This window comes from Chaetodon auriga, chromosome 18 (genome assembly GCF_051107435.1).
Source record: "Chaetodon auriga isolate fChaAug3 chromosome 18, fChaAug3.hap1, whole genome shotgun sequence".
NCBI classification, from domain to species: Eukaryota; Metazoa; Chordata; class Actinopteri; order Chaetodontiformes; family Chaetodontidae; genus Chaetodon; species Chaetodon auriga.
The window spans coordinates 21,831,008-21,858,942 of record NC_135091.1 but is presented as its reverse complement, the minus strand read 5'-3'; the positions used below and the strand labels follow the sequence as shown (position 1 = coordinate 21,858,942).

At 40.1% G+C, this 27,935-nt stretch overlaps 2 protein-coding genes across 2 annotated transcripts; one reads left to right on the top strand and one right to left on the bottom strand.

Moving 5' to 3' along the window:
- The first annotated feature begins 186 nt into the window (after window positions 1-186).
- On the top strand, window positions 187-21,244 carry znf292b (zinc finger protein 292b). Its single transcript, XM_076756027.1, has 8 exons — window positions 187-409; window positions 6,031-6,185; window positions 6,382-6,460; window positions 6,762-6,897; window positions 11,601-11,803; window positions 12,244-12,380; window positions 13,337-13,478; window positions 14,258-21,244. The coding sequence occupies exons 1-8, from the start codon at window positions 245-247 to the stop codon at window positions 20,816-20,818; spliced, it is 7,578 nt and encodes a 2,525-aa protein (XP_076612142.1). The 5' UTR covers window positions 187-244; the 3' UTR covers window positions 20,819-21,244.
- A 4,765-nt stretch (window positions 21,245-26,009) lies between these two features.
- gjb7 (gap junction protein beta 7) lies at window positions 26,010-27,935 on the bottom strand. Its single transcript, XM_076756307.1, has 2 exons — window positions 27,768-27,935; window positions 26,010-26,925 (listed from the first exon to the last, which is right to left on the bottom strand). Exon 2 carries the CDS (start codon window positions 26,914-26,916, stop codon window positions 26,080-26,082), a length of 837 nt encoding a protein of 278 aa, XP_076612422.1. The 5' UTR covers window positions 26,917-26,925; window positions 27,768-27,935; the 3' UTR covers window positions 26,010-26,079.

The following is a 27,935-nucleotide window of genomic DNA, read 5'->3' as shown; positions in this document are numbered from 1 at the left end:
TAATATTGACTGAAAATGGCTGCAGATATAGCCGCTGCTGATGTGTGAATTTGTTTGGAATAATGTGTTGCAACTCTCTTTTTCAACGGTGCTGATTCAAGTAATATCAATCATCAATCTTCTGCACTCATCCTGGTGTGACGTCTGCAGGCATGACAGCAGTTGCATCATCACTACGTAAATATCGTTTTGCGCTGCATACGTCGCTACGCGGTAGTGGTACGAGCTGGAGCTGGGTGTGAAGATGGCGGACGAGGAGGCCGACCAGGACCGCAGTCCTGAGAACGGTATCAGTGAAACGATTGGAGAACTCAGACAACGATTGCAACAACTGCAAGAAGTTGTGGTTAGAGAAAGCAGCAACTCTCCAACCCGGTCGTCTTCAGAGTATTGCCAGGAGTTTTGTAGGGTGAGTTATTTTCCACACATATTTAGTCAACAAGCTAGCCACCTAGCATTGGTAATAGCGGTGCGCTACTGGATAATCCAGGGGAATGTTTGATTTGCAAGCCGAACTATGCTGCAATGAGAGTGGTAGTTGTAATTGGTACGTTGACCAGTTACAGAATAAAACACATGCAGTGTTTAAAGTTATCTGTGAAGTAACGTTAGAGCGTACGAACAGAACTCAGACTGAAATGGCTAGCTCATCTAGCTATTAGCACACGGTAACTGATAGCTGTGTCTGCAGGCGGTAGTTAACCATAGTCTTATCGGCGTAAAAAAAAATCCTTTAGATATTTATCTTACGCTAGTAATATATCTTTGACTGGTTCTCATCTGTCTATGCTTGGTTCGGCGTGATAGCAATTCTCAGTTACTTAGCAGCATATCAGCTTTAACAGTTCTACCTGCATTTAGTATAATGTTAGCTTTGAGCTGTGTATGTTTGACTAGATGCGCGTGCACATGAGTATTTTTTCGCTTATGAGGGTTAAGTAGCCGTCCAGCTATCAAAACAAAGTAGGTTTACTTCGTAAGGGGTTTCGTTGTAGCCAGTGCCTCACATTTTGTTGTCAGCAGCAAGTTTACTACCTCGTGTGAAATGTAGAGAATTTGGTAGAACTTCAGTGGAGAATAACACTGTTTGTGGGTTTTTTTTTACCGCCATGAATTTCCTGTGTGTGGACGTGCTGAAGAAGAGGCACGCATAGTTGCATACTAAAATCAATACAAAACAAATTACAACGAGTTTCCTTGGAGTCTTTAACGTTGTCCAGTGTGTAACATGTTGTCCAAGCATATGAGAGCTCTGGCAGGGTGGATCTACACCAGGAACAGTACAAAATGAGACAAAGTGTTGTAGCAGTGAAATAATCTAAAGTACAGAACACAGGTGTAGTTCTCAAAAATGATGCTAGTTACGTCTTGTGGAGGGTTTTTAGGAAATGTGAACTTGATGTCACATTGTGTTGAAGTTTGGACATCTGACATCATCACTTTGTTTACACTACCATGTTGTGAGGATACCTCAGCTGTTTTCCTCATGTAAACACTAAATGCTAACATTATTTATATGTCTCTGTCACATGACCTAACATGGTTAGCATGTATGCCAAACTATCTAAGTATACACTGTTTTACATTGTGAGTAATGACCTACAGAGTCCAGTGAAGTAGAAAGTATTTGTCGTGAGGAGCTACATGTTGTGCATGTGGCACAGTATGTAATATAAACACTTAAAATAATTTCCAGCAACTGGGGGTGGAAATTATAATATGAAACAACAGCTAATTTGAAACATTGGTCAAGAACTTATTTTTGGTCAAAAGAGTAATCAGTAGTACAGTAGCCGTTGTGCTATCCTGACTACACATTAGTTTCATCAGATCAGTGACATTATAAAGAGGCAGCAAACTGCCAAGAGTAGACTTTATCCTGTAAGTTACCATGTCAACATAACTGAAGGAGTTACTGATCTTATAAAGTAACATGCTTATGTAGTTGAAAAACTGCTCATTAACAAAGTATCTGCAGCTACTGTATTTTTTATTTATTTATTTATTTATTTTCTTTTGACTCTCCTAAAGGAAAGTTTTTCATATCAACTGTTCAAACAGTGAAATTACATAAAACATTTGTGGAAGAACATGGTATGTTTCTTTAAAACCACAGGACTTTTACTACTGCATTCGAAATTGACCAGAACTCTCCTTAAAAAAAAAAAGCACTCTATTCACATGCAGTGAAATAGGAATATGAGATGGGTGGTCATCCTGACTTGTCTTGTTGGTACCAAGACTTTGCTTCAGCTGCTGGGCACTGTGTTGTCTTCATGTCGTCGCTTGACAGAGGCATAACACCAGCAAAGCAATAACTTACTCCTCTGATGGGTCCTAATTTACTTCTCTGATGGGTCTAGGAATGCCTGAGCTTCATCGGGTCACTCAGATGATCTGTAAAAATGTGACAGATTAAGTATTACTTGTAAGACAAATGCATTGCAGTATTACAGTGTAAGTACAAATACTAAGGCTGCAACTGTTAATTGTAGCTCAAAGTAGTCCTAATACAGCAGGCTACAAACCTGCACCTCTGACATGGGTTGGTCTGGCAGAAAACATCCCTTGTTGCAGGTAACTGTAGTGATGTGCTGGCCTATATGCAGGAAACAGGTTACACAAACTTCTTCTCAAATGTGTTGTTATGCCAAAAGCTACACATAGTAGAATAACAAATAATTTATTCAATCAATTATTGAAGAAGAAACTGATTACAGAGAACATTTGACTACAAGTGTATTTTGTGCCATACCAAAAGCTTGTAAATATAGCCTATGATTCAATAAAATAATAGTATAGCTGAAGGTTTTGCGAATTTTGTTTGGTTTAAAAACAGGAGAGGCACCTTACTTTTTGTGAGTATGACTGTACTCTTCAGGGTGCTGGCTTATGCATTAGCATATCTTGCACCCAGGCACTTCAGTACTGTTCATGAGCTAGTAGGGATTTGTAACTTTTAAACTCACATAAAGTGTATGCACTCAGTCCAAAAGAGATAGTTTGTAATGTCCGGGTATGTGAGTGAAGGTAGTGCATGAGGGTCTTTAATCCAGTCTTGGGCTGCCAAGTCATATGGATCTAAGTTGTTTATCGTGCTTGCTTTATGCAAATACTGATCCTCAGCATTGTGGTGTAGTTTCTCCCTGTAGGGTCCTTGTTCTTTCTCTTCTCCCTTCTCCATCAGATTTGACCAATTTAACCGGCTTTTTAGCCAAACAAAACAAAAGGTAAGCAGATGATCGAGGTAGCAGGCACAGTTAACTGAGTTTATTCCTCAAAAGATGGTGCCCCCATCCCAAAATGCAACACAAACTACTAACATCTTTCTGACCTTACATTGAGAATAGCTATGTTCTTCTGATACACTCATTAAGGTCTCGTTTCCTCACAGAATGTTTTCTTTGTTCACTATCCTGGCTTTTCAGAATTGACAAAAATTTACAGATAATACCTGTTAAACGGCGCTATGCTTTGTAATGGTTTACAGTATGATGTAGTTGGGGTTCGTTTTATGTTCAGTCTGTATTTTTTCATGACCTTACAAGTATTAAACAGGATAGTAAAATGAGAGGGAGATGCTGTGGGTGGAAGATCATGAGTGTCTATGCTGAAGTTGTGACATCTGAGAAGCATGCTGTGTAAACAGGTTGTTGAGCCTAAACCAAGAGTTGTAAATGTCACAAGGGTGTCTCACTTTTAACCTGGCTAGATCGCTATGGTAATTTATGATGGGCACCTAACCTGCTCCAGAGGAGTTTGCATTCAGGGTTTCATCTTTAAATGTGTTATAAAAAGCGCTGCCCATTCACAAATTCTTTTCCTGACAATATTCTCTATGAGTGCTATATTATATCCTTATTAATGTCACTGAACAGCACTGTGTAATTATAGCAGTACAAACTGTATATATGATGTTGGATTATGTTTTTATGCTTGGTCCTCACTTATTGCCAAGTCCACTGCTGATATTGCAGCTGATAAAACACTTGGATTAGAAAATTGATTAGTCTATTGGTTTATCAAAGATAATATTCAATCAGTAAAATTCATTTCAGTTCACAAAAACTAAAGTGATTTCCATGGATCCTTCATTCAGAATCAGCGTCAGACACAAATGCAACTCCTGAGAATAATGGTTAAGTATTCTGTGCAGTTGTCAGCTTAGAAATGGCAAAATAAATACATCAGTTTTACAATGTACAGAAATAGCAATCTTCTGCCAGCATTCCTCTCTTGCCTTATTCGCAGCTTTATTGCAATGGTTTTGCTTTTCGCTCTAGCAGTTGTTCTGTATTCGTCATGGTGCTCCATTATAGCAACCTGTTTCTCTTGACTGAAGTAGGATTGTACGATCCATTTTGTCTGGAAGAAGAGCCAATTAACCACCAAATGCCCCTTTTATGAGAACACACAAAGAGCCTGATGAAGAAAACCTGGGTCAACAAAGAAACCACTGTTTTGATACCCATTATCTGTGATTGGGATTTTAGGGGTGTTTTTTCAAGCCAGCACACACAAAGAAGGCCTGGCTGTTGAACTTGCTTCATAGTACGCCCCCTTTCTCTCTCCTCCAGGTATCCAGAAAAAATGTAAACTAAGACTTCATTTCTTTTTCCCACCAAGGTCAGCATGAATTTTCATTATGATGAGGATGCTACAAGGAAAATTGATTTGGTATTTTTCTTTCAGCAGCATAAACCATAATGAAGGAATGCATGTCTAATCACTATGTATCCGTTATGAATTTATGCTAAAAAATAAACATCCAAAAAAATTGTAGAGATGTTTTTTCTTCTATAAACTTCCTTGTTTAATTTTGGTGAAACATGAACCCAATCTGACTTATCATTTATTATATATATGGTAAATGGACATAGCCAGACCTATCTCCACACTTGGTTTTGCTGAAAGCGAAAGTTAAAGCCTGATTCATCGGTGTAAAATCCTGCAGCTGGTAATAAATTTCGATTACCTCCTTTGTCCACAACAGCCTGTAGCCATGTGAACACGTTTTATACTCAGACATTGAACTCATTGTGTTCGATGCCATAGCGCTCTCATTGACGGGTGGTAAAGAGGCATGACTCCAAACAGTGGGAAATAAGTTTTCTGGGGGGACAGGCAGCAGAGATGGCAACAGAAGGTTTTGCATTGTGTATTTTTAATTGTGGCATCTGCACCTTTAAGAATAGTCCACATCCAAGCTTTTCTTACAATGAAAGTTGTAGTTTTGTATAATTTGGCTTTTGTTCTTTGTGCTTTTGCCCATTCTTGTTGGTTATGATAGCACCTGTTGACACAGCAACACAACCTTAGTAACTTAAGTAACTCAGGGAATCAGGTTTAAACAAGTCATCAGTATATATGGCAAGTTTAAGTTAAACCAGGATATAGCTCTGCCAGGCCTAATTGACGTTAACAAGGAATTTTCAAATACTTTTGACCAAAATGATTAAACAAGCCAAAACATTACACCAAACTTGAACTTTTCAGTTTCTTCCTCTCCAATGGTTTTTTTTTTAATTCATTTTTTGGTCTTGCAAAGTTGACTCATAATTTGCAACATCCAGTGTTTGCTGCGGTTAAGACTTAGGTATGAACTCTCTGCATTCCCTGTGGTGTTTTATCAGACCACATTAGGGCATTTCAACTCCTGTATGACTGCTAACATGGCCATAAGGCAAACTGTTGGTTAAACAGTCAGACTTTGATTGGAGTTTTAGTGGTAGATCAAAATGTATTCATTGTGATAAGCTGTGATATTACCAGCATCCTTAGTGAATCTGGCAGTGTCGAATAAGTCTTAAGTCTTCTGATGCACTCCTTATATTTTCTGTTTTTTTTTTTCTCTGAACATTTTCTTTCTGTTGATGCATTCATGTCTTGCACTGATGGGCATTACTGCTTGTGCTAAATACCCAACCTTATGTTTTTTAAATTTCACATTGTTGATAAAAGTTGTTAGTACAAACAGGGCCTCTTGAACTTGCTGTTTAGTAAGTGAATGATTGTGGTCCCTCTCTATAGACACTGCTTGAGTATGCAGGCCGTTGGAGGACAGAGGAGGAGCCTTTACCACTGGTGGAAGTGTACATAGTCGCCCTGCTGAGTTACGCCCAGGCTTCTCCATACCTCTCCCTGCAGTGTGAAAATGTTCCTCTTGTGGTTGAGAGGCTTTCACTGTAAGTGCCATTAAAATGTTATTAACAGTAGATGAAATATAGAGCTTATCCTCATAATCAGTAATTAGCATGCTGAATGCATCCCTGTTAGAAAAGTTAATGCTCTCTTGTTAATTCGATCAAAGTTTTGGTGCTTATGTTTAAAGTTGTGGCAAATATCACTCACTTTTTTGCTGTTTCCTTGTTCATTCTGCAGGAGTTTTGTGGAGCTTTTGCTCTCACTGAAGAAAGATGTTCCAGATGGATTATGGAAGAAATTTAAGTCATCTGTGCAGGTAAAGCCAGCCAAAAAATTGCCAGGCCACTACACAATTTCCTTTGATTATACAGCATGAAAGAGAAGTTGAAATATGTCAGTTTTCAAAATGTCCAACTTGTACTAAAGACTGTTGTTAGATTCAAGTGAGGAAATAGGGTTTCAAAATGACTTTACTCTGTCATATGCAGAGGTCACTGCCTTTAATGTAACGAAGTTTCCATAAACTTGCTTTTCATTTGCAGTCCAAACCCTACCAACATCTTGACTACATAGAGTCTAACCTTCCTCAAGTCATAGAGTTTTCCTTTTGTGTACAGTTTGCTTACGGTAAGCTGCAGGAGAATGGAATCACTCAACTGTCCCTGCTGTCTGCTTTGGGCCAGTATGATGGTGTTTGGACCAACAGGATCTTGCAAGGCCTTATGTCCAATGAAAATCTTCAGGCTGAACAAGGTGAGCTCCTGTGCTGGTTTTCAGATGTGTCTAACAATTTTCTGAAAAATATTACTAAGATGCTGATGTTTAAAGACCATAGCAGCTTAGATAGGAAGTCCTTATAAATGAAGACAGAGGTATGGTGATGCATTTCTAAATATCAGTGATGAAGATCCAACCTTTGATAGATGTCTTATGCCTATGACAGTGAGTTCAATACCCCCACTACAGCTCCTAACATCAAGGGAGGATTTAATTGCTTTACTAAGATTAGATCTGTTTGGATAAGCAGTATTATAAGGAGATTGAGAACAGATGCATCAAAGATTCGCTAGTGTAATGCTCTTAGCTCTGTAGTTCTGCCTGGGCAGCCATACAGTGCTATGAATAGTGGGAACAGTATACAGAAGTGAACAGTTAATGGTCGTCCCGGGTCCCGCGTGCTGCCATTTGTAACATATTGTGCCTCGTTCATACTTACATAGATAATATGAATGTATGACTTGACTTACACGCAAAATCGGGTAACAAACTTAAGCAAAGAATGGATCTCATTCATAAATCGGGAACTCCCTATATTATGAAGACAAAATGGTATCCGGTCAACAATCATGAGTCAGTGTATTGAAAATCAGTACTGAATTTTTTTAAAATGTAGCCAGATTTATGACCTTTTTCATAAAATGCTGTCTGATTTGTTACTTTTAAATGTGGCCAACTCTTTATTGTTATATTTTAATGATAAAATAGTCTATAAATGGGCAAAGGGTGATCAACATAAATCTTAACAAGATCATAAGCAGTCACAAAAATGACCTAAAACACTTTTTTACGCATTAAAGACACTGATGAGCAACTTCTCAAGGTGAGACTACTAATCTCTGCAGACACACAGCAGCTGACAGAAAGAGGAGGTCATACAGAGAAATGTAAGCTGTTTCTGGGCGAATAAATTGTAATGTTACTTAAAAAAGGGAAGCTGAAATGGGCAACAAGAATACTGAGTTTTCAAGTTTCACCAGAAGTCAATAATAACACCATCAAGCACATGATGTTTAGGAAAGTAGTTAAAAAGCATGTGCATAAAGGGTAACCATTGACTGCATCCTGTCTTTAAAAACTGAGTACAATTAGCTGATAATTAGCCTGATCAGCCACACACATCACTAGACTGTAAACCATTAATCAAAGCAGTAACATCAATGAATGTCAGACAGACTTTTCATGCTTTAGCAGTTACTTAGTGTTTTTTTGTGTTTGGGGGTGACAAAACATTAAAAAATATACATCCAGTACAGTGTTTCCTCTAGGATGTTTTTTGAGCAGTGGGGGCAGGCACTTGACTGCAGATTTTACTTTTACAACCTATTTATTGAATGGCCAGTTGAAAATTGCTTTTTAAAGGCTGAATGTAATACAATAATAATATTAGTAATAATACACAATAACAATAATAAAACAATAAAATTAAATAAATAAAAATAAAAACAATAAATAATAATTTCTTGATGGGGCTGTAGAATCAGTGGCAAAGTTTGCACCCAGGCTCAGAACAATTAATTTTTCTGGGTTTTTTATAGAAGAGCTTTAAGGCTCTGTTGTACAGAAATTCTCCAAGAGGTGGCCCGCTGATGCTTAGCAGCATACATGCTGCAAAGTGATCCCCCTGCAGCCTGTTTCTCAAGTCAGTCTTCACCTACACATAGAAACAATAATGGGATTGTTTCTCCCAATTTCCTACACCCTTATCATTTTAAAATTGTTTCTAGTTTGTGTCTGATGATATATTATTAAATGTCGTACCCTATTCATCTTTGAAAAATCCCTCTCACAGTTCACACTTGAGATGGGAACTGTCAGGGCAATGGCTGCCAACTGGCTCATGGAGGGCTACAGCTGTGCCCACTCGCCATTCTGGGATGACAGTTTTTCCATCGTTGTTACTTGGTCTATATCCTGAAACACATTAAACAAAGTGGGATGACATGTCATTAAATAGGTTCCTCCATCATCTTTCTGCTGAACTCCCCCATTAATTTGGACCAAACATTTTACCTTAAAAGCTCCTGTGAGTAAATGCTGCTTGTAGGATGACCATTCCTGCAGCAGAGTGGTTTCAGGTTGCTGCTGCTGCAGGAATTTTTTGGAAGGGGTCTTGAGGTCTTCAGTGACAACAGCATCATCTTCTTTAAGTGCCTTGGGTCCCAGCACATGGAAAGCTTCAATTATCCCCAGGTTTTGAAATCTCCTGTCCAGGCTGTCCAGGAGACCATCCAGATATGCAAAGCAGGTACAAATATGTTATTGCAAGACAAAGCAGGTTGTACTTAAGATGATCTGCTACATCAATTTAAATGACTTCCTATTAATTCACCTTGTGCCAGTAAGGCCTATGACCTCAAACTGTATGTGGTGCTCCGTACTCATGTGCTTATCCAAGTAATCCAGGTGGTAAAGTTGACAGCCTGCCTCAATGAATGGCCGCTTCCCCGTTCCTCTTTTTGGTGCCTGCTTATGCTGCCAACATAAGCAGCAGAACATTTCCGTACGAGTAAAGTGGCATTATTGATCATTGGTCTTACAATGGAAATACACTGAATTTATTTATTATTTTATTTTTTATTTTTTCAACAGAAATATTGGCATGTATATTATGCAAAAAAATAAGAAAGGGAAAAAAAGCTTAATCAACACTCAACATTATCAGTGTGGTAGAGCCATGAGTGGAACCAGCTATTTTTTTTAATCCATTTAGGGTCCCAGCCTGATAGCCTGTGCTTCCCTTTAAGTTTTTCTCCTCTACTCTCATCTCTCTCTCCTGCATCATCACTTTGCTCTCCTGCTCCTTCACTCGGCTCTCCCCCCTTCTGTAATCTGCTCTCCTTCACTTTGTTCCACTGCTCCTTCCTGTCTGATGTTACTTGTCTTATACGATCACATAAAACATTAACGTTAGATAATTTGCACTCACATCTCATCTGATTACAAGTGTGGACACATTTTTTTACCTAACCATCATCATTTATGTGTCAGTAAAAGGCTAATGATACCTGACTAGTGTCATCTTCACCAGCTGTCTTTCTCTTCTTAGAGAAATATTTGAACAACCTCATCTGAAAATGTAGTCAGCAGTTACATCATGGCGTGTAGATTTTAGCTTAATGCTATCAATTAGTTTACTCACGTTAGCAACACTGAGTTGGCACCGGGCCCAATTAACTTAAGCTAATAAGTCTACCTTTTCTCCAGTAAGTCGCTGCCCTATTTTCCAAGACGACACTCCTCTGAATCTCTGACCTGGTGCCTGGGTGCTTGACGTGATGTCATTTTCAAGGCCGCGCTCTCGCGAGTAATTATTGTTGGACTCTGCTGTGAAGGTGGAGACATGCAGTGGTGGTGTATTTGCTACAATAAAAAGAAAAAAGAAAAAGAAAAAAAAAATTTGAAGGAGCGGCAGCTAGGATTTAGGAATGGCAGCCTGCCACTCCTAAATGAATGTAGAGGAAACACTGCAGTATTTGATTTGAACTCAAGCTTCCTGCGCTGTCTGGGGAAAATATGTGGCAAACATATTAACAATTCTTTATCCATAAAAACACATTACTCTAGAAACACAAGATAGAAGATAAGATAGTGCCATATGTCAACAATCTTCTTGTCATTTCAGCATCAATATAATCCATAAAGATAAACTGTATATCTGTAGAAACAGAAACTTCACAGATTTTGGGGGCTTCACAGCCTCCATTGGTTAGCTGTGCTATTTTAGTGGTTGACAACCGTGGGGATAAGAGGTAATCCATTTTCAAAAATTCAGATTTCTCAAAATAATATGGTCTGATTGGTGTATCAGATAAACACCAAATTAAACACAGGCTCATAACACTGTTTAATTCATTGTGTAGCATCAGGGAAAAATTAGGTGGCATTCCCTAAAAACATTGATAGTGAGTTTACTGCGGTCTTTTGGATTGTAACACAGGATGCATACCTATCAACATCACTGGACATTCAAACTTCAAACTTTATTTATTTATATGGCACTTTTCATACTTAAAAAGCAACACAAAGTGCCTCACAGAGACTAAAAACAACAAAGAAGAAAACCCAGCCTTCGGAGACATTGGGAAACCTAAGTTTGTTGTGTTGTATGTAGTTTTATGTGAAGAAATTCACAACTTTCGTTTAAGGGCGCAACTGGCCTTGTGGTAGAAGGGGCATTACAACCATACCCCAGGCCATCAGTGACATTGGCCATTTGGTTGTAGTATAATTCCTGCCATGCACTTTGAAAGTCCATTTCTGCCAACATTTCTGTACAGCCCAAAAAAAAACTGCAAAGTTGTCCACAAAAGGCAGGCCCAGTGCACGGCAGACTTGTTTCCGTCATAGGTGAAACTGTCAGATTCTGCTGAATTTTTTTGTCTCCGCAACAGGGAGCAGCTGGAGGGCCATAAATAATCCAGTGCGTAACAAAGTCTACGACAGTGTTGCTCAGAGACATGTCATGCAGTTTTAGTTTGATTGATTGTTGCAGGGAAATGTTATTTGATCCAGCATGCAGAATAACAGATGATGCACTGGGGTGATTGTTTAGTAGAAAATATGATGGTGTGAAGTATTTCCAGTATATCTTTTAAATGATCGGTGCATTCCTGTTGCACAAACAATTAAAACACAATTTATAAAATGTCACTGTGAATATTCCCACCAATTTTCAGTTGAGGAGTTCCTGGTCGAAGAGGGGCTGGTCCTGTTGGAGATGAGAGTGAAGCAGCTGATGAAGGAGAATAAGCTGGGAAAGGCTGCACTCCTGGCAAAGACGTGCTTTCAGTGTCCTGCCTTCCAAGGGAAGGGATCTTTCAAGCAGATGTACCTCGTCTGCCTCTGTGCTACCTCAGAACAGGATCAGCTGATGGACGAGGTAAGTGTAACTACATAATTGAGATTACTGACTTGCATTTGTGTATGATTGGAAAAATCATTAGAAACTGCTTAGCAAACTCTCACTTTTGCATAAAGAATGTGATCCCACCTAGTAGAGCTTTGCATTATATTATTTGAATAAAGCCGACTATTGTAATAGTGCAACATTGTGATGGTACACAGTTGAACTGTTCACAAAATGTCTGGGCTTGTAAATACTTTGAGGTGGTCTTCTAATAAAAAAAACAATATTGTGCAGTGCACCTTACTGCAGCTTCAGACTTTTACTTGTAATAAGTTTCTTGTCCACAAGATGGCAGACTTACACTTAAAGCAATTTGTTAGACTATGGTTTCTCCTAAGTCTTAAAATACTGGAAGATAAAACTTAACTTACTTTTAACTTAACTTACTACATACACGGTATCTATCTGTGCAGCTTTCAAAGGTGGACTGCAGCGATGCATTAGAGATGATCTGTAACCTGGAGTCAGAAGGAGACGAGAGGGCAGCTTTCAGTTTATGCTCAGCCTTTCTGACCAGACAGCTTCTCCAAGGAGATACATACTGTGCTTGGTAAGAAAACACAAGCCACCACAATTAATGCATCTATATGGAGTTTCCTTGTTTCATGGAGGGAAGAAAAGAAGGGTTTGGAACTGAAATTCAGTTCAAAATTAGAACTGAATCCAAAATGCGAAGAAATGGATACCCATAAAAAGTTTTAATTTGGGTTCTTCTCCTTCCTTTATTATTGCAACCAAAGGACATATATTTGCAAGGACATGGCGACAGTACCTGCCAGGATCTGTCTACATGATCCTCATGCATCAACACAATAGAGTGTTGGTGATTGACTGTGGTTCAGAAGGTAGCAAGGACCCTTTGTTTGAGTGAGGAGGATGAGGAACAAATAATCATTAAAAAATGTATGCTTGAGATGCCCATTCCTTGTAGTGACATGAGATTTTGCACTGTAAATTGAGTTTGCAAATTCTAACACTAAATGATGAGCAGAATCGGAATCAGTAAAATTCTAAACGTATAAACTATACCCAGCCCTAAGGAAAGCTTTTGCCCTTGACAGGTCACATAATGATCAGATAATGCTTGATTCAATTCAGAATCTGCACCTGTCTTAAAATGAAATCAACAAAGCTGTATGGCCATTCCAAAAACAAGTATTTATGCCAGTGAAGTAAGTTAGAAATTGCTAGGTCCCCTGTGCTTTTCAGGTAAAATATGATACTATGCTGATGAGAAGAAACGCCATACTGGAAAACAAAAGTTTGATAAAAGTTTCATGCAGAATTGATCTGGATAAGTTCATTCAGTGTAAATGAACCAAACGTATATAATGAATCTGCACAAGATCAGTATGTCATGTTGTTGAGGCTCTTAAATTACTTGTTTTTGTCATTGAATGTTGTTAACAAATGAATAATATTGAGAGGATAATGGTCAGTGTTAGATAAATTAATAGATGTTGAGCAGAAAATGAATGGGCAATGAATTCCCTTTTTTCAAATCAGGGAGCTCACTTTGTTTTGGAGCAAACTGCTGAAGCGATTAGAACCATCAGACCAGGCATTCCTTGACAGATGCCGCCAGATGTCCCTACTTTCCAAAACCATGTACCACATCCTGTTCCTCATCAAGGTCATCCAATCAGAGGTCAGTAAATAGTCAGCTATTGTCCACTAAAAAGCAGAAATTTTCATCACCCTTTAACTCTCAGCTATCATGTATTGTTACATTCCCCCACATAGTTTTCTCAATACATTTATTGTAGCCTGTCTTTGCCTTTGAAGTTTGAAGCCATCTTTTTTTGTTTCAAATGCTCCATGCATGTAAGCTTAAAATGTGGTTTTGTGTGCATAGATAACAGCAGCCATGGTCAGCTTTATATAATTTACAATGTATTCTAAAGGCAACACAATTTCAGTTTCATAGTTTCATCATCTTTTTCATTGTCTTTTTGTTTCATTATTATGTTTTGAGTCAGTGTTCACCAAAATAGTGTGGTTAGCAATTGTTATTTTTTCTTTTTCTTTTTTTTTTTTTTTTAATTTATTTATTTATTTTTTATGCTTAAAATCTATCACGAACGATACGGTATGATATGGTGTATTGCAGAGGTTTACATTTTTCAAAACCACCTTTCATGTCTACAGACTACAGAGTTGATGACTTTGAAAAGAATCTGGGTGTAGCACTCCTTTAATGTATTGAAAAGTATGTGGTGGCTTTGTTATGTATAATGCATAAGATAATAATGATTATGATGAAAGTAATGAGTCAGTAATGATTAACTTTCTTATTGATTTGAGAAATTATTTCAAGTGTTTCTCTAATCCAAAAATACATTTACTTTAAATATTTTGAAAGTCCCAGGTGAGTTTCTTCCATATGTTCGGCAGCTTTAAATTATTTGGCTTCCTTTTTTTTCATAGATTGACAGCGTTGGACTGCCAGTGTGCATTGAAATGTGCATAAGGGCGCTGCGGATAGAATCTGGTGATGGAAACACCAAGGCCACTGTGTGTAAAACTATTTCATGTTTGCTTCCCACTGACTTGGAAGTCAAGCGAGCCTGCCAGCTGACAGAGTTCCTCTTGGAGCCCACAGTGGATTCATACTATGCTGTGGAGACACTTTACAATGAACCAGATCAAAAACTGGAGGAGGAGAGTATGCCTGTTCCCAACTCACTACGCTGTGAGCTTCTGCTGGTTTTTAAAACCCAGTGGCCTTTTGACCCGGAGTTCTGGGACTGGAAAACACTTAAGCGTCATTGTCTTGCGCTAATGGGTGAAGAAGCTTCAATAGTGTCATCAATTGACTTGCTGAATGATACTGAGGGCCCCGAAGAAGAGGAAGACTTGTCCAATCAGGATGAGTTGAAGAATATCCCAGATCACTTAGTCAGTGGCACCTATGAACTAAAAGATATAACAGACAGGAGACAGAAAAACAGAGAAATGAAGAAACTGCGAGAAAAAGGTTTCATATCTGCCAGGTTCAGAAACTGGCAGGCATATATGCAGTACTGTGTGCTGTGTGACAAAGAGTTTCTCGGCCACAGGATTGTACGCCATGCACAGACTCATCTGAGTGGTGGAGTATACAGCTGCCCAATATGTGCTCAAACCTTTGCCTCAAAGGACTTACTGATTCCGCATGTAACATCACATGTTAAACAGTCATGCAAGGAAAGGCTGAATGCAATGAAGACGAACAAGAAATTGGCCAATCCTAAAACAGCCGCCCCTGTTATTGCAGCATTAAAGGCAAAGACAGAAAATGATCTTTATGAAAATGCTGACTCCACAGGGCAAAATGGTGGGTTCATGCATAATGTTCAGGCCAAAGTGGCTAAGTGTAACACGGAGAGTAGTGAGGACAATGTCTGCCCTGTTGGAAAATGCAGAAGGAGCTTCAAATTTTTCAAAAATCTTGTTGCACATGTCAAAGCTCATGGGGACAACGAGGAAGCTAAAACTTTCCTTGAAATGCGAAGCAAAAAGGTTGTTTGCCAGTACTGCCGTCGCCACTTTGTTAATGTTACCCATCTTAATGATCATTTACAGGTCCACTGTGGTGTGAAGCCTTACATCTGTATACAGTTGAACTGCAAGGCAAGTTTTCTGTCCAACACTGAACTCCTTATACACAGGAAAACACATTCTGTTTTTAAGGCTAGATGCATGTTCCCAAATTGTGGAAAGATTTTCAGTGAGGCCTTTAAACTCTATGACCATGAGGCACAACATTATAAAACTTTCACTTGTAAAGTTGTGGACTGTGGTAAGGTATTCCATTCACAACAGCAACTGGATTTGCACAAGGAGAAGCATGACATCCAAGAACAGGAAACCCCATCTTCTGAACAGATCTCACAAAATATCAAGCCTGGCCCTTCACTCATTGAACAAATGCTTTCCAACCACACTCCATTGAAAAAAGAGAATTCCCAAGAAAACTGGAACACTGAAAGTGCTGTTAGTCCAGATCATGGAAGGCTGCCACTCTCCATGAAGAGCTTGCTGAAATCATCGGAAGCTCCTGTGGAGACCTTGGAACAATACAGAGACAAACTTGAACCACAGAATACACCTTTCTCAACCAATCATACACAGAGTTCAAATACTTCTGTGATTCAGCCTGTGAATTCCCACTTTTCTGCTACTAATAGACACAGAGATGGTTCTGGTGGTCATACTTTTGATTATATGAGACCACCCCAACAGAATCAAACAGTGCCTACATTTGAAGCTAATCTATGTAACATGTCACGCGACTATAATACAGATGTCTCACAAGGCCAGCCACAAATATTTGTCAATAATGTAAATACTGGATCAATGAGTTACAACTCTGACTGCAACCTACCATTGCCAGGGCAGCAAGGGCCAATGTGTAGTAGTAACCTGTTAACAGTAACAGCACTCCAAAACTCCACAGAGCCAGCAATGTCACAACCACTCCCTCCAACAGTAACCCCACAGCCACTAACTGGGAACAGACCAGAGAACTCTGTGGCAGCCTCGACTAGCATGGGTCCCCCTCCAGGACAGAGAGAGCGATTTCACTGTGCATTTGAAACATGTACAAGGCACTACAGCTCCTACAGAAGTGTTACCAAGCACATGAAAACTGTTCACCCTGATTTTTATGAGCAATGGAAAGTCACTCGAACTAAAATCAAGATAACCTATGCTCCAGCACCAAGCACGTCATCTGCCGGACATCTCAGTTCAGTTGCCTCACTACAGAACCACCAGGCTGACAGACTACCAGTTCATGGTGCTCAGAGGCAGAATGTTATCCAGTCACCTCCTTATACTTACATGGGTACAAGCACAAAGTATACTACCCAACATTCCCATTCCTCATCTGCGCACAACCAGAATGCTTCACATGTGATGGAAAATGTTTTAAATCCCATTGTTCTCTCTCAGCTCAAAAGTGATACAAATCCAGGTCGTCAAAATTGGCACTCAGCCCCTGGAACGGAGCAGAATCAAAACTGTGGCTCTTCCCAGGTTTATTCATCTAACATGCAAGTGATGCCACAAGTCGATTCTACCACTGCCACTCTACCACTTAGTGTCTCATCTTGCTCAATGATGGGATCAACAATGAACAGGGAGTCACCATTTATGGAAAATGGGCCCCAGTCACTTTTGCCCTCATACCTGGACAGTACTAAGGAAGTGTCACAACAAGCTGAAGACCTTCTTCCACCTTATACATCACAGATGCAAAGCAGTTTGGTCTCTGGTTCCATGGCTTCAGAAAAAACTAAATCAATGGAAAATCATGTGCAGTCCTTTTTCCCTTCTTCAGACAGTGCAAGCCAAAAAAACGCTAAAAACCCACCTGAAAATGGCCCAGTCATCTCTGAAAATGGTTCTGAAAACCAAAAGCGGGCCAAAAGAAACAAAAGGACCAAATGGCCAGCTATTGTTAGGGATGGGAAATTTATTTGTTGCAGGTGTTTTAGAGAATTTAATAGTCCCAAATCCCTTGGAGGCCATTTGTCCAAGCGTGCAATCTGTAAACCATACGACGAGTCAGAACTGAACACAGACCTGCCAGCATCATTTCTTGACCTTCTCAATTCAGAGCAAACGGTTAGCACTGCACAGCCACAGTTGTCTTACAATCCTGCTGATGTTTATCAGGAGAAGCCCCATCAGTCTGTAAAAAATGGTTCATCAGCACCAAAAGATTACCCTACTGGTGATTATCCACAAAATAGTTTGCCAGTATATGGGAATGGTGAGACAAATGATGACATTCTTAAACAAATCATGGCTGAATCCAACATGTCCGATCTTTTTGTGCACACGCCTGCTATCCAGCCATTGTTCCAAAACCTCTGTGTTCCCTATGGAGCTGGTGAACGTTTGCCAGGGAGCTCAGTCATACAGCATACAGAAAATGTCCAGCTGAAGCGTGAGACCAACTCATATAGTGCAACTCATTATCCTCAGCCAAGTGTCGACACATTTGCTGGAAGTGAATTCCCTGACCCACTTCTTTCTCAAAATCTCACAGAAAACCCCTCCGCTGCTGTTCCTGGAAATGTTCCCACAAACCACAGTGAAGGGTATCACTCTGAGACAACCGTTCAAACACCAGATCCAGATTCAAACCCAGTGACACGAACACTGTTACCTGATAGTCAGCTTAGTCCAGCAACAAATGGCAAGCAGGCTGAGACACAAAGGAAGATAACTGAGCAAAATATTAAAAAGAGACTGCGGGAGCAGATTTTGGCTGGCGACTTTCAACGTAGAAACAGCTTATGTCATTCAAGCAACACTGACACCAATGCCAATTCAAATAATCCCATGTCTTTTGGCCCAATATGCAGTCCTTCTAATAATTCTGGACTTCATCAAATGTCTTGTGATGCAAAGAGTGACTCAGCAAGTGAAGGACAAGTCATCCAAGACAACTCTGCAATCATTCCAGGATCCTCTGGCGAAATTGAACAACTACTTAACACACAGAGCTTTACATGTTTTAGAGACACCTCTACCCCACAGCAGGAGGTACTGAGCCCCAATGGCATCATGTCAAATGATGTAGATTTTGAGCCTACTCAGTTATCTGCCAGCCAGCAACAGTGGATGACAGAAATTCAAAGTGCATTTGAAAGGCTTGACTTGGTTAGAGAAATATCTGATCAGATGTCAGCTTCCATGAAACAAAATGGCAATGCTACTAACAGCCATAAAGGATCAGCGAAGGTCGATTTACAAAGCTGTTCAACGTCATCAAACTTTGTCAAGCCATTTGCATGTGAAAATGAGAACTGCACATTTAGTTCCATGTCAAGTGAAGCCCTTTGGAAACACCTGTCTAAAACTCACAACTACACACTTGAGATGGTGAATGTGGTTAAAAAAAGGTATGGCCAATATGCTCCTTTCAAGTGTCAAAAATGTAGTAAAACATTCACTCGTAACTCAAACCTTCGCACCCACTACCAGTCAGCTCACAAATTATCTGCTAAAGAAATTGCAGATCTAGATTTGAAGCGCAGACAGGCCAAAACTGCTGCAGCTGCTGCTATTCAAAACCAGGCTCAAACCACAATGGCTATTCATTTATCAATGGAGAGCAGAACACATTTGTATCCTCTCCAAGATGCAGTAAAAAGTGATTGCCCATCACAGGCATTTGTACCACGCACTAGCATGGGCATAATTAATCAGAAATTTCAAGATGACAGTCATTTCACAGTCATTCATTCTTTGCAAACTGCCGTGCCTCAGGTTAATGGGCCTCCCTCTCTCAATAAACAATCTGCTGTTAATAGTCAGGCAATAGTTAAGCCAAGTGTAGAGATTACAAAGAAGACAAAAGAGAAGAAGCCTAACTCAGGTGATTCCATGAGTCCGTACCGACCATATCGCTGCGTTCATCAGGGCTGTGTGGCAGCATTCACCATCCAGCACAATCTGATCCTGCACTACAGAGCTGTTCACCAGTCTGCTTTGTCAGCATTGGAGGTGAACAAAGAGCATGACCAAAGTGAGGGATTGGATGAAGTAATTGACCAGAATGAGGAGGAACGAGAAGCAGAGCTCTCCCAAATTTCTGAGTTTAGATGCCAAGTCAAAGACTGCTCCCGAGTTTTCCAAGAAGTTCCCAACCTTTTGCAGCATTATGTTCAACTGCATGAATTCAGTCTTGATAAGGTTGGGACTCTTTTGTCTGGCATGAAGCTTGGCAAGTTTGCTTGTGGCCACCAAGGATGTACTGCATCCTTCACTGCTTTCTGGAACTATTTAGGGCATGTCAAAGAACACCATAAAGATATGAAGTTGGCCAAACCCGAACAATTAAATGGCTCCTTCAAGTGTGAAATTGAAGGCTGTGACCGTTCATATGCAACAAAGTCTAACTTGTTAAGACATGTCATGAAAAAGCATCAGGACTTGTACCAACCCAAACTAAAGAACCAGCGGATAAAAGACGGGATGAAGCACAGCTCTAAGACTTTGCATTATCAAATTACCAAGACGAGTAATGGTAAGGAAAACATTGAGAGCAATAAAAAGATCCTACAAAGGGGAAATGATACAAAGAGAATAAGCAAAGCAAAAAATCACTGGACTAAATATGGAAAACCTTCCTTGAAATCTAAAGTGGAGGCATCCTCAATGTGCACTAAGAAATTTCCTCTACAGTATCCCTGCATGATTAAAGGTTGTGAGTCAGTCATGAAATCAGAACGGAGCATATTAAAACATTACATGGGACATGGACTGTCAGAAAAGTACCTGGAACAGCAAAGGAGTCATTTCATATTTTGCAAAAAGTTCCCCAGGCAGAAGTGCCGCTCTATCAGGAGTGATGATTCCAAATCAGACAATGCCTCTGATCTGTCGGACAACGAGTTGACAGCAGACCCTGGCTTGGAAGGAGGGGAATATGAATATTCAAAGCCTGTCCTACGCAAAAGGGCCGCAGTGGGAATCCCTGCTGCGTTGTTTGACAGCAAATTGTCAAATGATGAAAGTTCCGATGGCTCTGTGGTGCTCAAACGCAAACGAGGACGGCCACGAAAACTGATTGAAAAAATTGTGAAGCGCAAAAAAATTCCACGTACAACTAAGGTTGATGTAGTGTACAGTCGGGATGATGAATCAGACTCTTCTTGCCCAGCAATAATGCAGGAGGAGCTGGCTGAGCAGAGTGCTCCACTGGCCTCTTTTAAACCAATGGGATTTGAAATGTCTTTCTTAAAGTTCCTGGAACAGTCAAATAAATGTGAACATCCCTTGACGAGGAAGGTTGATGTGCCGGAAACATGGAGAAAAACATCCACTCTGAACACCAAAGACACCTGTGTCAGGTTCAGCAACCGTCAGAATTTGAAATCGCTTAGTAAGGTTAAAATAATTATAGACAGGGCCTTTTCAGGTGTCACTGACCTTATGTTGAAACAGCTCCAGGAAATGCGGCCCACAGTGGTATTGGAAAAAAATGACTAACTTGTCTTTTTGTTGTTGTTTTTAAAAAGCAGATTCTCAGGACTAGAATGAGTAAAATCTGCTGCAGACGGTGCCCTACATATGAAATGTTTTTTACACATCCCGTCATTGAAAAAAGCAGTTGTTTTGACTTATGCTGTAATACTGTCCGGATTTTTTGGTCTTTTTTATAGAATAGTGTATAGCATGGTTTTATTTATGGACTCTTAAGTCCAAAAGTTATCCGAAAATTTTGCTGAAAATTTAAATGACATCGGCTTTTGGTGTCTGAATTATCCCTGTGGGACTTTGAAATGAACTTTGAAATGGATTGTATTGTGTGTAGTTTGTGATTTGAAGATGTTGATTATTGTGTGTTGTGTATATAGTTTGAAATCACGCACTGCCACCAGCAGTCTTACTATTAAAAGAACAGCTTTTTTACAACCAGTTTGGCTTGTTTTTCTTCATTTGCCATTTTCTTAGATTACACTGCAATTTAGAAATTCATGCACACTCAATGGAAAATGATTTTGTGGAAGGTTTTCAATTAAAAATAAATGAGTTACAACTAGTACATGGATTCCTTGTACTAAATTCTCATGAAGATTTTGAAAGTAGTTCATCCTATCAGTCATTAGCTTGTTAGCTTGGTGCTTAGCTTAGTATAAAGACTGGAAGTTAAAAATTTGTTGTATAGTTATCAGCACCTTTTAAAAAGCTTACTAAACAATGCACTATTTATAAATTCCACTTAGAAAAAGGAAGAACTTTATATTCCCACTGTGGGAAAGAAGCCAGGTGTGCTCTATTTACAAAAATGCTGAACTAAGTAGTATATGTTAAACTTCAGTGCGGTTTCCATTGAAAGGGTGAGACAAGTTGGGGGGTGGGAGGGTGCACTAAGAGCATGTTCATATCAGGGTAACGATGGATGACCAAAGAACTTAAAGAAGTCATTCAACAATGTTGCTGTTGTGTCACTTCTCATTTCTGGCAACAAATTGGCTTTAATTTATACTCTTGATGAATTGCCAATCCAAAGCAGCAGCTCATTGCAGAGAAGCTATTAGTGTTCACAATGTAGGTGAGAAAGAACTGTAGTTTAATGTGTATATATTACTTTATTAGAGCATTTAACATGTTTACAAGTAATACATTTGGGACCTGTGAATATGAATGATCTACAATATAATGGTTAATCAGTTCTAAACTGCACCTATACAAAGTTGGTAAAGATCAACTAATCTCAATTCTGATGCTTTTCATTAAATTAAACAGCAATGTAAACTGGGCTATATCATGCCTTTTTTTTCAAGCCCATCAATACAGTAAAATGTAAAATAAAACTAGAGACATTACAGCTGCCAAACAACAATGTTTGTGGGGTTTCCCCCATAGAGGATATTATGTAATGTCAATACAAGCCAGAATTATCTCCTCCTGGTAAAATTATATATATATATATATATATATATATATAAAATGTGCTATATATCTTATTTGTTATGTATTTACATATATATACATATGAGAAGAATAGGTCTTAACATTGAATGTCATTCTTGTCACATACAGTACCTGCTCGTCAGGTATTTTGCATTTTGTGACAGACCTGAGAAGAGACATTCACAAGAACACAATCAGTAAACAGAAACAACACAATTACACCATAAACAAGCAATTCATAAAAACAGTTGCAAGACTTATAAAAAACATTAGACAATAAAGCTTTAAAACCTCCATGGGTAATGTAGGGCAGTTTACAGTCCATTCCATTTAAAAAGTGAATAATCACCAGTTAAAACCAGTTCAGCCAGCCATTAGTGTGTACATAAGGGATATCTAAGGTTAAGAGTACACTGGAACGTGTGCTGTAGTTCCTAGATTTAAGTGGGAACGGTTGTGCTTCAACAGTAGAGCCTTATAGATGAATAACACAAGATGGCTATTTCTTCTTGACTGTAAGGAAGTTCATCCAGCTGTATGATGGTGATAACAGTGATAAGTATGAAATTTATCATTTGTGAAAAAGGGTAATGCACAATGATACATAAGGTGTAACTGGTGAATTGTTAATGGGGCGGCATTGACAATACAGTGTATCTCCATAGTCAAGGACAGAAATGAAGGTTGACTGCACAATAATTTTACAGTTGGAAGAAGACAAACTGCCTCTAATTCTATACAAGTCTATTTTAATTTTTCATTTTTGATTCAAGTATTGGATATGAATCTTGAAAGATAGTATGACTCAACAAGAGTAATCTGAGTGCCATTTAGAGTATTGATGGCAGAACAGTCACTTGTGGAGGTGAAGAATACCATGTACTTGGTCTTTTCTGCATTTAAAACTAGTCTGTGATTAAGGAGTAATTGGAGAGCATCAAAGGCAGACTAAATATGGTGGTAAGAGGGCTTGACTGAGTACCGTTATCATCATCTGTACTACAACATACCCAAGAGCCTGTGAAAAAGGCCATACTTTCACCTCCTGTTTCTCCAGAAATGGAGGAGAAACTAGACTATAGCCTCTACTCACCTTGAACTCGGAGTGGCCAGCATTTGGAGGGAGTACAGGGTTAAGTATGAACACCACTTTTTGGCTGGGTATGAGACAACTTTTAGAATAATTGATGGTAAGGTCCAACCATGTCACATGACATAGAAGGGCCATACTGTCCTGCTCTGCCTGTTCCTGATGTCTAAATATGGGAAGACACACATACCTTTGGCTTGCATTGGGGCAAGCGCTGCCTTGCCTATGCACCTTGTGAAGATCCGTGGGGCTAGGGAAAGACTGAACAGGAGCACCCTGATCTACTCAGCATTGACATGTTAAACTACGAGTCCTTCAAATTGATGGAACCAACTTAGCCATGTGATGGCTTGGAGCACATTTAACATCTAACCAGACCCCTGATGCCTCTGTGTCTTAGGTGCTGACCACATGGGAGCCGAGTGGTGGTGATCAGGCTACTCAAAGGATTGCAAGGTCTGTGTGTAGCCACCAGGACAAGCTGTCAGTCAAGGGCGATTGGTGCCATAACCTTTCGGAGACTGTTGTCTCAGGGATGTAGATCCCTGAAGGCTATCAGACTTCTGCCAAGTGTGGTTCACCTGGATTCCATGATCCAAGACCTGCTGCGCTGGTGGGCCAAAAAGCTCACCCAGAACTACCCTGGCTCTGAAAGTGCAGATTGGACCCACTATACTCAGCAGTGAGTACGGGTAAGCCTTGTCATTAGTCTGCTAAGCTCCCTGGTCAAAACATTTCACCGTAAAGTCATGTGTAGTGCAACACTGTGGCCTAGGACAGCAAGCATTGTCTCAAGACCTCATCGGGTGACACAATGAGGGAGGCAATAGATGGCTCCACGGCTGGCATCCAGTCCATAACTGCTGGTATTTTGCATGGAAGCCAAGGTCCTGCTGTCAGTTGTGTGTTGAGAAACAGATCAGGGTCTGGGCAGCATTTGTGAAGCTCTTCCATGTATGGCTGGAAGGGCAGCATGGACAAAGTATCCTGCAGTGGGACCCACCTAAAGAATGCACAAGGGGGAGCAGCTGCAGTTGGAACCTCATCCAAGCTTAAGAACGCCAGTGCCATACAGACCACTGGCTAAATTGTGTCTGAAGCAGCCTCTGAGACTACCCCGGAATTACTTCCACAGGTTTCGGAAACACAGATGGAAGCCTCTGCTCCTCCTTGTCTAGGTCTGTCCTTGCAGAACTGGCTGCAGGTAGCCCTCACAGATAGGGCATCTTCATCCCATTCTGGTGGGGTAGGGGTCCTAGCCTGCAGACTGTCCACCCTGGTCACAACTGTCATGCCTGACTGAAGATTAAGGAATAAGTATTTAATCTCTGCAAACTCTGAAATGTGTTGACTGCTAACTTACAAAATAGGGGGCAAATGTTACTGCGCAGTCAGAATACAAATTAATATTTAAAAAAAATCTGTCAGAAATTGAAAGTTTAAATAGTCCTGGAAAAAGAGGTGAGACCACTCATTAATTGCACATTTTTGGACAATCCTACAGCAAAGGAAAAGAAAAAATCCAGGCATCCAAAAAAGGGTTTTGGGTTTAAAGGGTTAACATCCAGCAACAGAACACCATAAAGCAGTCACAACAAAAGAAGTTTTACCCACAAGCGAAACCACTTACTGAGGAGCCATCACTCTTTTATCAAAACTAAGGATGCACACACTTTACCAAGCAAAATCACTCATCAGAGAGGAATAAATCAAATCAAATCAAATCAAACTAAGAAACTGTCTTGCACTAACAGGGAAATAAACAGCCAGCACCAACTACTAACTACTACAAGTTTGCTGATCATTGCAAGCACAAACACAGCAACAATTAACTTCACGGGAGATCGGAAAACAGGCCTCTATGGAAAGCATAACTTATCTCAAAACTAACAAAGCTGACACATACCTTACCAGCCTTGCTTCAGAGCTGGCAAAAGCCTACACATAATGTTAGGTGTTGAGAGTAGCAGTGAAAACAAAACAAAAATATCGCAGCCTTTGGAGAACAAAACTTTTTCTAAAAGTATCATAGGCTTTGTTTGATGCATCCTGCATTCACGGATTACCAGAGCAACAAGGGATATCTTTCATGACGATGTGGGCTTACATACACTACATCCTATGTCTTCCCTGGGTATATGTGAATTTTTTTCCATATCCATTGTGATAGCATCTTTGATTAGACCCTCCCTACCTAGTTAACCCCCCCCCCCCCCCCCCCACACACACACACACACACACACACAACAAAAAACTGTAGTATTAAAAATTTGTAGTCTCCAAACCCAACCTGAGATAACCCTGACAACATCACTATTACACCTCCCCTAGAGCCACAGCAGAAATGTTTTCACAGGCTAAGTACTGAGTACATGTGATGAGTGAGATGATCTTCATGTGTAAAATTGGCAGAATGTCAGATTAACGAATAGGGAGAGGTGTTGAATTTGAGTTGCACCTGTTATATTTGAAATGGAGCTATGTGGAATTCATGTTTCAGATTTCATCCAGTCAGGAGTTAGAAAAATCAAAGTGTATTTACATATCTTAGTGATTTGAGTAGTCATTGCTAAATCTAAGTAGAGTCTATTCACCTACTAAATGATATAGCAGCTTTCCAAAGATTTTCACAGTTTAGGCCCATTTGTACCATCAAATCTTTTAGCTATTTTTTATAGCACAAGTTGTAACAACTGCCACTTGTGAGCGCTGTCCATGTTAGTTTGTCAAGTAAGCGGGGGTTTCACTGTGGTTTTGCGGGGAACATGAGCTTTGTGTCAGTCCCAGTCCTCAAGGACTGGACTGGCTGGTTTTTAGCTGTGGCTGCTGGCTGTGTTGTGCTGTCTTCTGTGTTTACTATAAGCTGATTGGAGGCAAACTTGTTGACAATGGAAACAGGTGGCTGGCAGTGGCTGAAAGCCTTTTCTTCCATGGGGATGTACCGCCTGGTGAAACATTTACACAACTGCTTCCATAAAATGTACATAAGCTCCACAAAATTCAGAGTGATACACAGAATGGAGGTGCAACCCATAATGTAGAGGAAGATCTTCTTCTCTGTGGCTTTGGCAATGTAACAATCCACCGTGTTGGGACAGGGATTCTGGCTGCAGCGGAGCAGTATGGGCACCTCAAAGCCGTTGTACAGGAAGTAGAAAGCAAGTAGGGAGCCCACCTCAAAGGCTGTCTTGAACACAAGGCTGATGGCGTAGGTATAGAACAGACCACCATCTATGTTTCCTTTGTCCTTGTACAGTTTTCGCTTGTGTTTTGCCTCCCGATACTCCCTATAGGCCACATGCAGAGCAACTAGCAGGGATGGGGTTGACACCATGATGAGCTGCAGAGCCCAGAGGCGCACCTGCGAGATGGGGAAGAAATGGTCGAAGCACGCATTCTCACAACCGGGCTGCTGGGTGTTGCACACAAAATCCTTCTGCTCGTCCTTCCACACCTGCTCAGCCGCCGCCACATATACCAAGATCCTGAAGAGAAAGACCACAGAGAGCCAGATGCGCCCAATCACAGTAGAGTACTTGTTCACCCCAGTGAGGATGTTTTCCAAAAAGCTCCAGTTCATCTTCGTCTCCTGTCAGGAAAAAAAAACCCAGCAGTTAGGTGCAACTGAATAAAGCACAGGAGAAGCAGTAGGATATTTGAGAGAATGTTTTTATCGAAATATACGAGTTTATACAAGTCTTTACCTACATTTACAATAAATAACATACTTTATATATACAATACTGGTGGCCAGCTTCCTGGGAGCCACTGATTTCTATTCATTGCACATTATGAAAATAATTCAGCAGATTTATACTTGACATAGTTTACTCCTGTAGTGTAGAGTGTGCACAATTCGTAATAATTGAGTTAACAGAATTTAACAGTAAATCCACTGAACACACTCATGATAGTGTGGGAAGGCAGATTCGAATTGCCTTCTGGGTTGTCTTTATTTCATATGTGTTATCACATTATCTTGTGTGTTTCACACTATTGCTCATTTGACACTTATGTAATGACATACATGGGGAGCTGTTGACCATATTATGTACTTGTTTGTGGTAATTTGGTGAGGCACAGATCAATTTAGGAATATCTACCATGTAAATTCAGATTCAGGACCCTTCTACAAGTCAGATAGACAAGTCAGGTAATAATGCAGCACTTGTCTGCATTATTTCTGTGCTTCAGGGGGGCAAACAAATGTGCAAATATGCAAATGACCACAAACCAACACCTGGGAGGTTGCCAGCACTGTATATAGTTAGAATGTGTTTCACTGTATGTTTTCTGTTGACAGACACATCCAGCCATTGAAGGACCAAAGTTACAATGTGCACTTTTTCAGTGTGCATCTCACATGATATCCCATCTTATAAAAGATCCATTCCTAAAAATCTATATAGAGGTTAGTCAAGTAGAACTTACCGGTGGTGTCCGGGAGATTTCTCCTCTGAGTAACAGCAGGCGGTGCCGGGGTTGTGCTGTGTCTCCTCTGCTGCACACCTGCACAGCACAGCTCTGTGCCACACCTCATCCAACAACAACCACCTTACTGCAAACAGCACTGTTTGATATCCATTGTATCACACTCTG

Bases quoted from the DNA above. Each gene is read 5' to 3' on its own strand.
- znf292b (XM_076756027.1), top strand. From the start codon at position 245: ATGGCGGACGAGGAGGCCGACCAGGACCGCAGTCCTGAGAACGGTATC. The intron at 6,186-6,381 runs GTAAGTGCCATT...TTCATTCTGCAG, and splicing joins GTGGTTGAGAGGCTTTCACT to GAGTTTTGTGGAGCTTTTGC. The intron at 6,898-11,600 runs GTGAGCTCCTGT...ACCAATTTTCAG, and splicing joins AAATCTTCAGGCTGAACAAG to TTGAGGAGTTCCTGGTCGAA.
- gjb7 (XM_076756307.1), bottom strand. From the start codon at position 26,916: ATGAACTGGAGCTTTTTGGAAAACATCCTCACTGGGGTGAACAAGTAC.